General features: G+C 56.4%; 1 protein-coding gene across 1 annotated transcript in view; it reads right to left on the reverse strand.

The window, feature by feature from the left end:
• Positions 1–13,946, reverse strand: part of TH (tyrosine hydroxylase) — a 73,120-nt gene that overhangs the window by 33,976 nt on the left and 25,198 nt on the right. Inside the window, exons 5-6 of the mRNA XM_075566914.1 lie at positions 13,634–13,701; positions 12,746–12,796 (exon numbers count right to left, since the gene is read on the reverse strand). Of these exons, the coding sequence (XP_075423029.1) occupies positions 12,746–12,796; positions 13,634–13,701 (119 nt within the window). The remainder of the gene's footprint in view (positions 1–12,745; positions 12,797–13,633; positions 13,702–13,946) is intronic.

Genomic DNA, 13,946 nt, shown 5'->3' on the forward strand with positions numbered 1-13,946 from the left:
GTAACAGCGCGTGCTGCAGAGCTGTGTGTGTGGGGATGAGTACTGGAGTAACAGTGCGTGCTGCAGAGCTGTGTGTGAGGGGATGAGTACTGGAGTAACAGTGCGTGCTGCAGAGCTGTGTGTGAGGGGTCAGTACTGGAGTAACAGCGCGTGCTGCAGAGCTGTGTGTGAGGGGTCAGTACTGGAGTAACAGCGCGTGCTGCAGAGATGTGTGTGAGGGGATGAGTACTGGAGTAACAGCGCGTGCTGCAGAGCTGTGTGTGAGGGGATGAGTACTGGAGTAACAGCGCGTGCTGCAGAGCTGTGTGTGAGGGGATGAGTACTGGAGTAACAGCGCGTGCTGCAGAGCTGTGTGTGAGGGGTCAGTACTGGAGTAACAGCGTGTGCTGCAGAGCTGTGTGTGAGGGGATGAGTACTGGAGTAACAGAGCGTGCTGCAGAGCTGTGTGTGAGGGGTCAGTACTGGAGTAACAGCGCGTGCTGCAGAGCTGTGTGTGAGGGGATGAGTACTGAAGTAACAGCGCGTGCTGCAGAGCTGTGTGTGAGGGGATGAGTACTGGAGTAACAGCGAGTGCTGCAGAGCTGTGTGAGGGGATGAGTACTGAAGTAACAGCGCGTGCTGCAGAGCTGTGTGTGGTGAGGGGATGAGTACTGGAGTAACAGCGCGTGCTGCAGAGCTGTGTGTGAGGGGATGAGTACTGGAGTAACAGCACGTGCTGCAGAGCTGTGTGTATGGGGATGAGTACTGGAGTAACAGCGCGTGCTGCAGAGCTGTGTGTGAGGGGATGAGTACTGGAGTAACAGTGCGTGCTGCAGAGCTGTGTGTGAGGGGATGAGTACTGGAGTAACAGTGCGTGCTGCAGAGCTGTGTGTGAGGGGATGAGTACTGGAGTAACAGCGCGTGCTGCAGAGCTGTGTTTGAGGGGATGAGTACTGGAGTAACAGCGCGTGCTGCAGAGCTGTGTGTGAGGGGATGAGTACTGGAGTAATAGCGTGTGCTGCAGAGCTGTGTGTGAGGGGATGAGTACTGGAGTAACAGCGCGTGCTGCACAGCTGTGTGTGAGGGGTCAGTACTGGAGTAACAGCGTGTGCTGCAGAGCTGTGTGTGAGGGGATGAGTACTGGAGTAACAGAGCGTGCTGCAGAGCTGTGTGTGAGGGGTCACTACTGGAGTAACAGCGCGTGCTGCAGAGCTGTGTGTGAGGGGATGAGTACTGAAGTAACAGCGCGTGCTGCAGAGCTGTGTGTGAGGGGATGAGTACTGGAGTAACAGCGAGTGCTGCAGAGCTGTGTGAGGGGATGAGTACTGGAGTAACAGCGCGTGCTGCAGAGATGTGTGTGAGGGGATGAGTACTGGAATAACAGCGTGTGCTGCAGAGCTGTGTGTGAAGGGATGAGTACTGGAGTAACAGCGCGTGCTGCAGAGCTGTGTGTGAGGGGTCAGTACTGGAGTAACAGCGTGCTGCAGAGCTGTGTGTGAGGGGATGAGTACTGGAGTAACAGCGTGCTGCAGAGCTGTGTGTGTGGGGATGAGTACTGGAGTAACAGCGCGTGCTGCAAAGTTGTGTGTGTGGGGATGAGTACTGGAGTAACAGTGCGTGCTGCAGAGCTGTGTGTGTGGGGATGAGTACTGGAGTAACAGCGCGTGCTGCAGAGCTGTGTGTGAGGGGTCAGTACTGGAGTAACAGCGCGTGCTGCAGAGCTGTGTGTGAGGGGATGAGTACTGGAGTAACCGCGTGTGCTGCAGAGCTGTGTGTGAGGGGATGAGTACTGGAGTAACAGCGCGTGCTGCAGAGCTGTGTGTGAGGGGATGAGTACTGGAGTAACAGCGCATGCTGCAGAGCTGTGTGTGTGGGGATGAGTACTGGAGTAACAGTGCGTGCTGCAGAGCTGTGTGTGAGGGGTCAGTACTGGAGTAACAGCGCGTGCTGCAGAGCTGTGTGTGAGGGGATGAGTACTGGAGTAACAGCGTGCTGCAGAGCTGTGTGTGTGGGGATGAGTACTGGAGTAACAGCGCGTGCTGCAGAGCTGTGTGTGAGGGGATGAGTACTGGAGTAACAGCGTGCTGCAGAGCTGTGTGTGTGGGGATGAGTACTGGAGTAACAGCGCGTGCTGCAGAGCTGTGTGTGAGGGGTCAGTACTGGAGTAACAGCGCGTGCTGCAGAGCTGTGTGTGTGGGGATGAGTACTGGAGTAACAGTGCGTGCTGCAGAGCTGTGTGTGAGGGGATGAGTACTGGAGTAACAGCGCGTGCTGCAGAGCTGTGTGTGAGGGGATGAGTACTGGAGTAACAGCGCGTGCTGCAGAGATGTGTGTGAGGGGATGAGTACTGGAGTAACAGCACGTGCTGCAGAGCTGTGTGTGAGGGGATGAGTACTGGAGTAACAGCGTGCTGCAGAGCTGTGTGTGATGGTTCAGTACTGGAGTAACAGCGCGTGCTGCAGAGATGTGTGTGAGGGGATGAGTACTGGAGTAACAGCGCGTGCTGCAGAGCTGTGTGTGAGGGGATGAGTACTGGAGTAACAGCGCATGCTGCAGAGCTGTGTGTGTGGGGATGAGTACTGGAGTAACAGCGCGTGCTGCAGAGCTGTGTGTGTGGGGATGAGTACTGGAGTAACAGTGCGTGCTGCAGAGCTGTGTGTGAGGGGATGAGTACTGGAGTAACAGTGCGTGCTGCAGAGCTGTGTGTGAGGGGTCAGTACTGGAGTAACAGCGCGTGCTGCAGAGCTGTGTGTGAGGGGTCAGTACTGGAGTAACAGCGCGTGCTGCAGAGATGTGTGTGAGGGGATGAGTACTGGAGTAACAGCGCGTGCTGCAGAGCTGTGTGTGAGGGGATGAGTACTGGAGTAACAGCGCGTGCTGCAGAGATGTGTGTGAGGGGATGAGTACTGGAGTAACAGCGCGTGCTGCAGAGCTGTGTGTGAGGGGATGAGTACTGGAGTAACAGCGTGCTGCAGAGCTGTGTGTGAGGGGTCAGTACTGGAGTAACAGCGCGTGCTGCAGAGCTGTGTGTGGGGGGATGAGTACTGGAGTAACAGTGCGTGCTGCAGAGCTGTGTGTGAGAGGATGAGTACTGGAGTAACAGCACGTGCTGCAGAGCTGTGTGTGAGGGGATGAGTACTGGAGTAACAGCGCATGCTGCAGAGCTGTGTGTGTGGGGATGAGTACTGGAGTAACAGTGCGTGCTGCAGAGCTGTGTGTGAGGGGATGAGTACTGGAGTAACAGCGCGTGCTGCAGAGCTGTGTGTGAGGGGATTAGTACTGGAGTAACAGTGTGTGCTGCAGAGCTGTGTGTGAGGGGTCAGTACTGGAGTAACAGCGCGTGCTGCAGAGCTGTGTGTGAGGGGATGAGTACTGGAGTAACAGCGCGTGCTGCAGAGCTGTGTGTGAGGGGATGAGTACTGGAGTAACAGCGCGTGCTGCAGAGCTGTGTGTGTGGGGATGAGTACTGGAGTAACAGCGCGTGCTGCAGAGCTGTGTGTGTGGGGATGAGTACTGGAGTAACAGTGCGTGCTGCAGAGCTGTGTGTGAGGGGATGAGTACTGGAGTAACAGCGTGTGCTGCAGAGCTGTGTGTGAGGGTTCAGTACTGGAGTAACAGCGCGTGCTGCAGAGATGTGTGTGAGGGGATGAGTACTGGAGTAACAGCGCGTGCTGCAGAGCTGTGTGTGAGGGGATGAGTACTGGAGTAACAGTGCGTGCTGCAGAGCTGTGTGTGAGGGGTCAGTACTGGAGTAACAGCGTGTGCTGCAGAGCTGTGTGTGAGGGGTCAGTACTGGAGTAACAGCGCGTGCTGCAGAGCTGTGTGTGAGGGGATGAGTACTGGAGTAACAGCGCGTGCTGCAGAGCTGTGTGTGAGGGGATGAGTACTGGAGTAACAGCGTGCTGCAGAGCTGTGTGTGAGGGGATGAGTACTGGAGTAACAGCGCGTGCTGCAGAGCTGTGTGTGACGGGATGAGTACTGGAGTAACAGCGCGTGCTGCAGAGCTGTGTGTGTGGGGATGAGTACTGGAGTAACAGCGCGTGCTGCAGAGCTGTGTGTGTGGGGATGAGTACTGGAGTAACAGTTCGTGCTGCAGAGCTGTGTGTGAGGGGATGAGTACTGGAGTAACAGCGTGTGCTGCAGAACTGTGTGTGTGGGGATGAGTACTGGAGTAACAGCGCGTGCTGCAGAGCTGTGTGTGTGGGGATGAGTACTGGAGTAACAGCGCGTGCTGCAGAGCTGTGTGTGTGGGGATGAGTACTGGAGTAACAGTGCGTGCTGCAGAGCTGTGTGTGAGGGGATGAGTACTGGAGTAACAGCGTGTGCTGCAGAGCTGTGTGTGAGGGTTCAGTACTGGAGTAACAGCGCGTGCTGCAGAGATGTGTGTGAGGGGATGAGTACTGGAGTAACAGCGCGTGCTGCAGAGCTGTGTGTGAGGGGATGAGTACTGGAGTAACAGTGCGTGCTGCAGAGCTGTGTGTGAGGGGTCAGTACTGGAGTAACAGCGTGTGCTGCAGAGCTGTGTGTGAGGGGTCAGTACTGGAGTAACAGCGCGTGCTGCAGAGCTGTGTGTGAGGGGATGAGTACTGGAGTAACAGCGCGTGCTGCAGAGCTGTGTGTGAGGGGATGAGTACTGGAGTAACAGCGTGCTGCAGAGCTGTGTGTGAGGGGATGAGTACTGGAGTAACAGCGCGTGCTGCAGAGCTGTGTGTGACGGGATGAGTACTGGAGTAACAGCGCGTGCTGCAGAGCTGTGTGTGTGGGGATGAGTACTGGAGTAACAGCGCGTGCTGCAGAGCTGTGTGTGTGGGGATGAGTACTGGAGTAACAGTTCGTGCTGCAGAGCTGTGTGTGAGGGGATGAGTACTGGAGTAACAGCGTGTGCTGCAGAACTGTGTGTGTGGGGATGAGTACTGGAGTAACAGCGCGTGCTGCAGAGCTGTGTGTGTGGGGATGAGTACTGGAGTAACAGTGCGTGCTGCAGAGCTGTGTGTGAGGGGATGAGTACTGGAGTAACAGCGTGTGCTGCAGAGCTGTGTGTGAGGGTTCAGTACTGGAGTAACAGCGCGTGCTGCAGAGATGTGTGTGAGGGGATGAGTACTGGAGTAACAGCGCGTGCTGCAGAGCTGTGTGTGAGGGGATGAGTACTGGAGTAACAGTGCGTGCTGCAGAGCTGTGTGTGAGGGGTCAGTACTGGAGTAACAGCGTGTGCTGCAGAGCTGTGTGTGAGGGGTCAGTACTGGAGTAACAGCGCGTGCTGCAGAGCTGTGTGTGAGGGGATGAGTACTGGAGTAACAGCGCGTGCTGCAGAGCTGTGTGTGAGGGGATGAGTACTGGAGTAACAGCGTGCTGCAGAGCTGTGTGTGAGGGGATGAGTACTGGAGTAACAGCGCGTGCTGCAGAGCTGTGTGTGACGGGATGAGTACTGGAGTAACAGCGCGTGCTGCAGAGCTGTGTGTGTGGGGATGAGTACTGGAGTAACAGCGCGTGCTGCAGAGCTGTGTGTGTGGGGATGAGTACTGGAGTAACAGTTCGTGCTGCAGAGCTGTGTGTGAGGGGATGAGTACTGGAGTAACAGCGTGTGCTGCAGAACTGTGTGTGTGGGGATGAGTACTGGAGTAACAGCGCGTGCTGCAGAGCTGTGTGTGTGGGGATGAGTACTGGAGTAACAGTGCGTGCTGCAGAGCTGTGTGTGAGGGGATGAGTACTGGAGTAACAGCGTGTGCTGCAGAGCTGTGTGTGAGGGTTCAGTACTGGAGTAACAGCGCGTGCTGCAGAGATGTGTGTGAGGGGATGAGTACTGGAGTAACAGTGCGTGCTGCAGAGCTGTGTGTGAGGGGTCAGTACTGGAGTAACAGCGCGTGCTGCAGAGCTGTGTGTGAGGGGTCAGTACTGGAGTAACAGTGCGTGCTGCAGAGATGTGTGTGAGGGGATGAGTACTGGAGTAACAGCGCGTGCTGCAGAGCTGTGTGTGAGGGGATGAGTACTGGAGTAACAGCGCGTGCTGCAGAGATGTGTGTGAGGGGATGAGTACTGGAGTAACAGCGCGTGCTGCAGAGCTGTGTGTGAGGGGATGAGTACTGGAGTAACAGCGTGCTGCAGAGCTGTGTGTGAGGGTTCAGTACTGGAGTAACAGCGCGTGCTGCAGAGATGTGTGTGAGGGGATGAGTACTGGAGTAACAGCGCGTGCTGCAGAGCTGTGTGTGAGGGGATGAGTACTGGAGTAACAGCGCATGCTGCAGAGCTGTGTGTGTGGGGATGAGTACTGGAGTAACAGTGCGTGCTGCAGAGCTGTGTGTGAGGGGATGAGTACTGGAGTAACAGCGCGTGCTGCAGAGCTGTGTGTGAGGGGATGAGTACTGGAGTAACAGCGCGTGCTGCAGAGCTGTGTGTGAGGGGATGAGTACTGGAGTAACAGCGCGTGCTGCAGAGCTGTGTGTGTGGGGATGAGTACTGGAGTAACAGCGCGTGCTGCAGAGCTGTGTGTGTGGGGATGAGTACTGGAGTAACAGCGCGTGCTGCAGAGCTGTGTGTGTGGGGATGAGTACTGGAGTAACAGTGCGTGCTGCAGAGCTGTGTGTGAGGGGATGAGTACTGGAGTAACAGCGTGTGCTGCAGAGCTGTGTGTGAGGGTTCAGTACTGGAGTAACAGCGCGTGCTGCAGAGATGTGTGTGAGGGGATGAGTACTGGAGTAACAGCGCGTGCTGCAGAGCTGTGTGTGAGGGGATGAGTACTGGAGTAACAGTGCGTGCTGCAGAGCTGTGTGTGAGGGGTCAGTACTGGAGTAACAGCGTGTGCTGCAGAGCTGTGTGTGAGGGGTCAGTACTGGAGTAACAGCGCGTGCTGCAGAGCTGTGTGTGAGGGGATGAGTACTGGAGTAACAGCGCGTGCTGCAGAGCTGTGTGTGAGGGGATGAGTACTGGAGTAACAGCGTGCTGCAGAGCTGTGTGTGAGGGGATGAGTACTGGAGTAACAGCGCGTGCTGCAGAGCTGTGTGTGACGGGATGAGTACTGGAGTAACAGCGCGTGCTGCAGAGCTGTGTGTGTGGGGATGAGTACTGGAGTAACAGCGCGTGCTGCAGAGCTGTGTGTGTGGGGATGAGTACTGGAGTAACAGTGCGTGCTGCAGAGCTGTGTGTGAGGGGATGAGTACTGGAGTAACAGCGTGTGCTGCAGAACTGTGTGTGTGGGGATGAGTACTGGAGTAACAGCGCGTGCTGCAGAGCTGTGTGTGTGGGGATGAGTACTGGAGTAACAGTGCGTGCTGCAGAGCTGTGTGTGAGGGGATGAGTACTGGAGTAACAGCGTGTGCTGCAGAGCTGTGTGTGAGGGTTCAGTACTGGAGTAACAGCGCGTGCTGCAGAGATGTGTGTGAGGGGATGAGTACTGGAGTAACAGTGCGTGCTGCAGAGCTGTGTGTGAGGGGTCAGTACTGGAGTAACAGCGCGTGCTGCAGAGCTGTGTGTGAGGGGTCAGTACTGGAGTAACAGTGCGTGCTGCAGAGATGTGTGTGAGGGGATGAGTACTGGAGTAACAGCGCGTGCTGCAGAGCTGTGTGTGAGGGGATGAGTACTGGAGTAACAGCGCGTGCTGCAGAGATGTGTGTGAGGGGATGAGTACTGGAGTAACAGCGCGTGCTGCAGAGCTGTGTGTGAGGGGATGAGTACTGGAGTAACAGCGTGCTGCAGAGCTGTGTGTGAGGGTTCAGTACTGGAGTAACAGCGCGTGCTGCAGAGATGTGTGTGAGGGGATGAGTACTGGAGTAACAGCGCGTGCTGCAGAGCTGTGTGTGAGGGGATGAGTACTGGAGTAACAGCGCATGCTGCAGAGCTGTGTGTGTGGGGATGAGTACTGGAGTAACAGTGCGTGCTGCAGAGCTGTGTGTGAGGGGATGAGTACTGGAGTAACAGCGCGTGCTGCAGAGCTGTGTGTGAGGGGATTAGTACTGGAGTAACAGCGCGTGCTGCAGAGCTGTGTGTGAGGGGATGAGTACTGGAGTAACAGCGCGTGCTGCAGAGCTGTGTGTGAGGGGATGAGTACTGGAGTAACAGCGCGTGCTGCAGAGCTGTGTGTGTGGGGATGAGTACTGGAGTAACAGCGCGTGCTGCAGAGCTGTGTGTGTGGGGATGAGTACTGGAGTAACAGTGCGTGCTGCAGAGCTGTGTGTGAGGGGATGAGTACTGGAGTAACAGCGTGTGCTGCAGAGCTGTGTGTGAGGGTTCAGTACTGGAGTAACAGCGCGTGCTGCAGAGATGTGTGTGAGGGGATGAGTACTGGAGTAACAGCGCGTGCTGCAGAGCTGTGTGTGAGGGGATGAGTACTGGAGTAACAGTGCGTGCTGCAGAGCTGTGTGTGAGGGGTCAGTACTGGAGTAACAGCGCGTGCTGCAGAGCTGTGTGTGAGGGGTCAGTACTGGAGTAACAGCGCGTGCTGCAGAGTTGTGTGTGAGGGGATGAGTACTGGAGTAACAGCGCGTGCTGCAGAGTTGTGTGTGAGGGGATGAGTACTGGAGTAACATCGCGTGCTGCAGAGCTGTGTGTGAGGGGATGAGTACTGGAGTAACAGCGCGTGCTGCAGAGCTGTGTGTGACGGGATGAGTACTGGAGTAACAGCGCGTGCTGCAGAGCTGTGTGTGAGGGGTCAGTACTGGAGTAACAGCGTGCTGCAGAGCTGTGTGTGAGGGGATGAGTACTGGAGTAACAGCGCGTGCTGCAGAGCTGTGTGTGAGGGGATGAGTACTGGAGTAACAGCGTGCTGCAGAGCTGTGTGTGAGGGGATGAGTACTGGAGTAACAGCGCGTGCTGCAGAGCTGTGTGTGACGGGATGAGTACTGGAGTAACAGCGCGTGCTGCAGAGTTGTGTGTGAGGGGATGAGTACTGGAGTAACAGCGTGCTGCAGAGCTGTGTGTGAGGGTTCAGTACTGGAGTAACAGCGCGTGCTGCAGATTTGTGTGTGAGGGGATGAGTACTGGAGTAACAGCGCGTGCTGCAGAGCTGTGTGTGAGGGGATGAGTACTGGAGTAACAGCGCGTGCTGCAGAGCTGTGTGTGAGGGGTCAGTACTGGAGTAACAGCGTGCTGCAGAGCTGTGTGTGAGGGGATGAGTACTGAAGTAACAGTGCGTGCTGCAGAGCTGTGTGTGAGGGGATGAGTACTGAAGTAACAGCGCGTGCTGCAGAGTTGTGTGTGTGGGGATGAGTACTGGAGTAACAGCGCGTGCTGCAGAGCTGTGTGTGAGGGGATGAGTACTGGAGTAACAGCGCGTGCTGCAGAGCTGTGTGTGAGGGGATGAGTACTGGAGTAACATAGCGTGCTGCAGAGCTGTGTGTGAGGGGATGAGTACTGGAGTAACAGTGTGCTGCAGAGCTGTGTGTGAGGGGATGAGTACTGGAGTAACAGCGCGTGCTGCAGAGTTGTGTGTGTGGGGATGAGTACTGGAGTAACAGCGCGTGCTGCAGAGCTGTGTGAGGGGATGAGTACTGGAGTAACAGCGCGTGCTGCAGAGCTGTGTGTGAGGGGATGAGTACTGGAGTAACAGCGCGTGCTGCAGAGCTGTGTGTGGGGATGAGTACTGGAGTAACAGCGCGTGCTGCAGAGCTGTGTGTGAGGGGATGAGTACTGGAGTAACAGCGCATGCTGCAGAGCTGTGTGTGCGGGGATGAGTACTGGAGTAACAGCGCGTGCTGCAGAGCTGTGTGTGGGGATGAGTACTGGAGTAACAGCGCGTGCTGCAGAGCTGTGTGTGGGGATGAGTACTGGAGTAACAGAGCGTGCTGCAGAGCTGTGTGAGGGGATGAGTACTGGAGTAACAGCGCGTGCTGCAGAGCTGTGTGTGTGGGGATGAGTACTGGAGTAACAGCGCGTGCTGCAGAGCTGTGTGTGAGGGGATGAGTACTGGAGTAACAGTGCGTGCTGCAGAGCTGTGTGTGAGGGGATGAGTACTGGAGTAACAGTGCGTGCTGCAGAGCTGTGTGTGAGGGGTCAGTACTGGAGTAACAGCGCGTGCTGCAGAGCTGTGTGTGAGGGGATGAGTACTGGAGTAACAGCGCGTGCTGCAGAGCTGTGTGTGTGAGGGGATGAGTACTGGAGTAATAGCGTGTGCTGCAGAGCTGTGTGTGAGGGGATGAGTACTGGAGTAACAGCGCGTGCTGCAGAGCTGTGTGTGAGGGGATGAGTACTGAAGTAACAGCGCGTGCTGCAGAGCTGTGTGTGAGGGGATGAGTACTGGAGTAACAGCGCGTGCTGCAGAGTTGTGTGTGTGGGGATGAGTACTGAAGTAACAGCGCGTGCTGCAGAGCTGTGTGTGAGGGGATGAGTACTGAAGTAACAGCGCGTGCTGCAGAGCTGTGTGTGAGGGGATGAGTACTGGAGTAACAGCGCGTGCTGCAGAGCTGTGTGTGAGGGGATGAGTACTGGAGTAACAGCGCGTGCTGCAGAGCTGTGTGTGAGGGGATGAGTACTGGAGTAACAGCGCGTGCTGCAGAGCTGTGTGTGAGGGGATGAGTACTGGAGTAACAGCGCGTGCTGCAGAGCTGTGTGTGAGGGGTCAATACTGGAGTAACAGCGCATGCTGCAGAGCGGTGTGTTAGGGGATGAGTACTGGAGTAACAGCGTGCTGCAGAGCTGTATGTGAGGGGATGAGTACTGGAGTAACAGCGTGCTGCAGAGCTGTGTGTGTGGGGATTAGTACTGGAGTAACAGCGTGCTGCAGAGCTGTGTGCGCGGGGATGAGTCCTGGAGTAACAGCGCATGCTGCAGAGCTGTGTGTGTGGGGATGAGTACTGGAGTAACAGCGCATGCTGCAGAGCTGTGTGTGTGGGGATGAGTACTGGAGTAACAGCGCGTGCTGCAGAGCTGTGTGTGTGGGGATGAGTACTGGAGTAACAGCGCATGCTGCAGAGCTGTGTGCGCGGGGATGAGTCCTGGAGTAACAGCGCGTGCTGCAGAGCTGTGTGTGTGGGGATGAGTACTGGAGTAACAGTGCGTGCTGCAGAGCTGTGTGTGAGGGGATGAGTACTGGAGTAACAGCGCGTGCTGCAGAGCTGTGTGTGTGGGGATTAGTACTGGAGTAACAGCGTGCTGCAGAGCTGTGTGCGCGGGGATGAGTACTGGAGTAACAGCGCGTGCTGCAGAGCTGTGTGTGTGGGGATTAGTACTGGAGTAACAGCGTGCTGCAGAGCTGTGTGTGAGGGGATGAGTACTGAAGTAACAGCGCGTGCTGCAGAGCTGTGTGTGAGGGGATGAGTACTGGAGTAACAGCGCGTGCTGCAGAGCTGTGTGTGAGGGGATGAGTACTGGAGTAACAGCGCGTGCTGCAGAGCTGTGTGTGAGGGGATGAGTACTGGAGTAACAGCGCGTGCTGCAGAGCTGTGTGTGAGGGGATGAGTACTGGAGTAACAGCGCGTGCTGCAGAGCTGTGTGTGAGGGGTCAGTACTGGAGTAACAGCGCATGCTGCAGAGCTGTGTTTTAGGGGATGAGTACTGGAGTAACAGCGTGCTGCAGAGCTGTATGTGAGGGGATGAGTACTGGAGTAACAGCGTGCTGCAGAGCTGTGTGTGGGGATTAGTACTGGAGTAACAGCGTGCTGCAGAGCTGTGTGCGCGGGGATGAGTCCTGGAGTAACAGCGCATGCTGCAGAGCTGTGTGTGTGGGGATGAGTACTGGAGTAACAGCGCATGCTGCAGAGCTGTGTGTGTGGGGATGAGTACTGGAGTAACAGCGCGTGCTGCAGAGCTGTGTGTGTGGGGATGAGTACTGGAGTAACAGCGCATGCTGCAGAGCTGTGTGCGCGGGGATGAGTCCTGGAGTAACAGCGTGTGCTGCAGAGCTGTGTGTGAGGGTTCAGTACTGGAGTAACAGCGCGTGCTGCAGAGCTGTGTGCGCGGGGATGAGTACTGGAGTAACAGTGCGTGCTGCAGAGCTGTGTGTGTGGGGATGAGTACTGGAGTAACAGCGCGTGCTGCAGAGCTGTGTGTGTGGGGATGAGTACTGGAGTAACAGTGCGTGCTGCAGAGCTGTGTGTGAGGGGATGAGTACTGGAGTAACAGCGCGTGCTGCCGAGCTGTGTGTGTGGGGATTAGTACTGGAGTAACAGCGTGCTGCAGAGCTGTGTGCGCGGGGATGAGTACTGGAGTAACAGCGCGTGCTGCAGAGCTGTGTGTGTGGGGATTAGTACTGGAGTAACAGCGTGCTGCAGAGCTGTGTGCGCGGGGATGAGTACTGGAGTAACAGCGCGTGCTGCAGAGCTGTGTGTGTGGGGATGAGTACTGGAGTAACAGCGCATGCTGCAGAGCTGTGTGCGCGGGGATGAGTCCTGGAGTAACAGCACGTGCTGCAGAGCTGTGTGTGTGGGGATGAGTTCTGGAGTAACAGCGCGTGCTGCAGAGCTGTGTGCGCGGGGATGAGTCCTGGAGTAACAGCGCGTGCTGCAGAGCTGTGTGTGAGGGGATGAGTACTGGAGTAACAGCGCGTGCTGCAGAGCTGTGTGTGTGGGGATGAGTTCTGGAGTAACAGCGCGTGCTGCAGAGCTGTGTGTGTGGGGATGAGTACTGGAGTAACAGCGCGTGCTGCAGAGCTGTGTGTGTGGGGATGAGTACTGGAGTAACAGCGCGTGCTGCAGAGCTGTGTGCGCGGGGATGAGTCCTGGAGTAACAGCGCGTGCTGCAGGATTGAGGCGCAGTGACAGGTGTGTGTTGGGGGTCAGTACAGGAGGCGCAGACGACGCTCCCACGGAGTACCGTAGGGCCGCCCGCTTCTCCAGCTTACCATGTTGCAATCTCTTCCGGCGCGTACTCCACCCGCGGGATAGGGTCGCCTCTGTAAGTAAAGAGCCCGCACAGTGAGGGAACGGACTCCGTCATTAACCTCGCCCCTGGGGTTAGGAGATCGCCGCGGTGTGTGTGCTTAATAGGGCTGTTATGTTTCGCTGTCCCCTCTGGCTGTGAAAAGGTTAATTGCACTTGTTCACACATGGGGGGGAATTAATATCTGAATAATAGCGCCCGAATGCCTTGAAAATGCACTTACCCCGACCACAAATCCCCCGTCCCCTGTCTCTTGGTCCCCAAATGTGCTGGGAGAATGTCCCGCGGGCTTCACTGATGTGTTTATCGCCGGGATTCTTACAGGTCAAGGGAAAGTGTCATCAGGGGCGGGTAACTCCAGGCCTCAAGGGCCACCAACTGGTCAGGTTTTCAGGATATCCCTGCTTCAGCACAGGTGGCTCCAACGGTCCCTTCTTCCGCACAGGTGGCCGAATCTGTGGCTCAGTGATTCAGGCAGCTGTGCAGAAGCAAAATCAGTGGCTCGGTCTTCGACTGAGCCAACTGTGCTGAAGCAGGGATATCCTGTTGGTGGCCCTTGCGGACTGGAGTTGCCCGCCCCTGATCGATTGCCTTGGCTGCCGGAAGTGACCCTGGGGACCGTGACCTTGGGCAAGTCACACACACACACACGCACGCACGCGCGCACGCGCGCACACACACACACACACACACACACACACTGTGAATATATAGATTCACAGGTCGGCTGTGGGGCCTACATTTCCAAGGATATTAAACATATCCTTATTTTGTACATTTATGGTGGGAAAGGTGTTGTAGAGCAGAGTGCTTTCGCTTTGTTGGCGCTCTTTACGCTGCCAGGCCTTACTGTCTGTAGTTGAAGGCGATATCGGCGATCATCTTCCTCCTCTTGCGGTATTCTTGGTCGGAAAAGCCCTGTGGGGACAGAGGGGGGAATTGTGATACAGCAGGGGGCAGTCGTGACACAGGACAGGAGAGGGCAGCTGTGATACAGCAGGGGCAGTCGTGACACAGGACAGGAGGGGGCAGCTGTGATACAGCAGGGGCAGTCGTGACACAGGACAGGGGGGGCAGCTGTGACACAGCAGGGGGCAGTCGTGACACAGGACAGGGGGGAGCTGTGATACAGCAGGGGGCAGTCGTGACACAGGACAGGAGGG

Source organism: Ascaphus truei, chromosome 12, assembly GCF_040206685.1.
Source record: "Ascaphus truei isolate aAscTru1 chromosome 12, aAscTru1.hap1, whole genome shotgun sequence".
Lineage (NCBI taxonomy): Eukaryota > Metazoa > Chordata > Amphibia > Anura > Ascaphidae > Ascaphus > Ascaphus truei.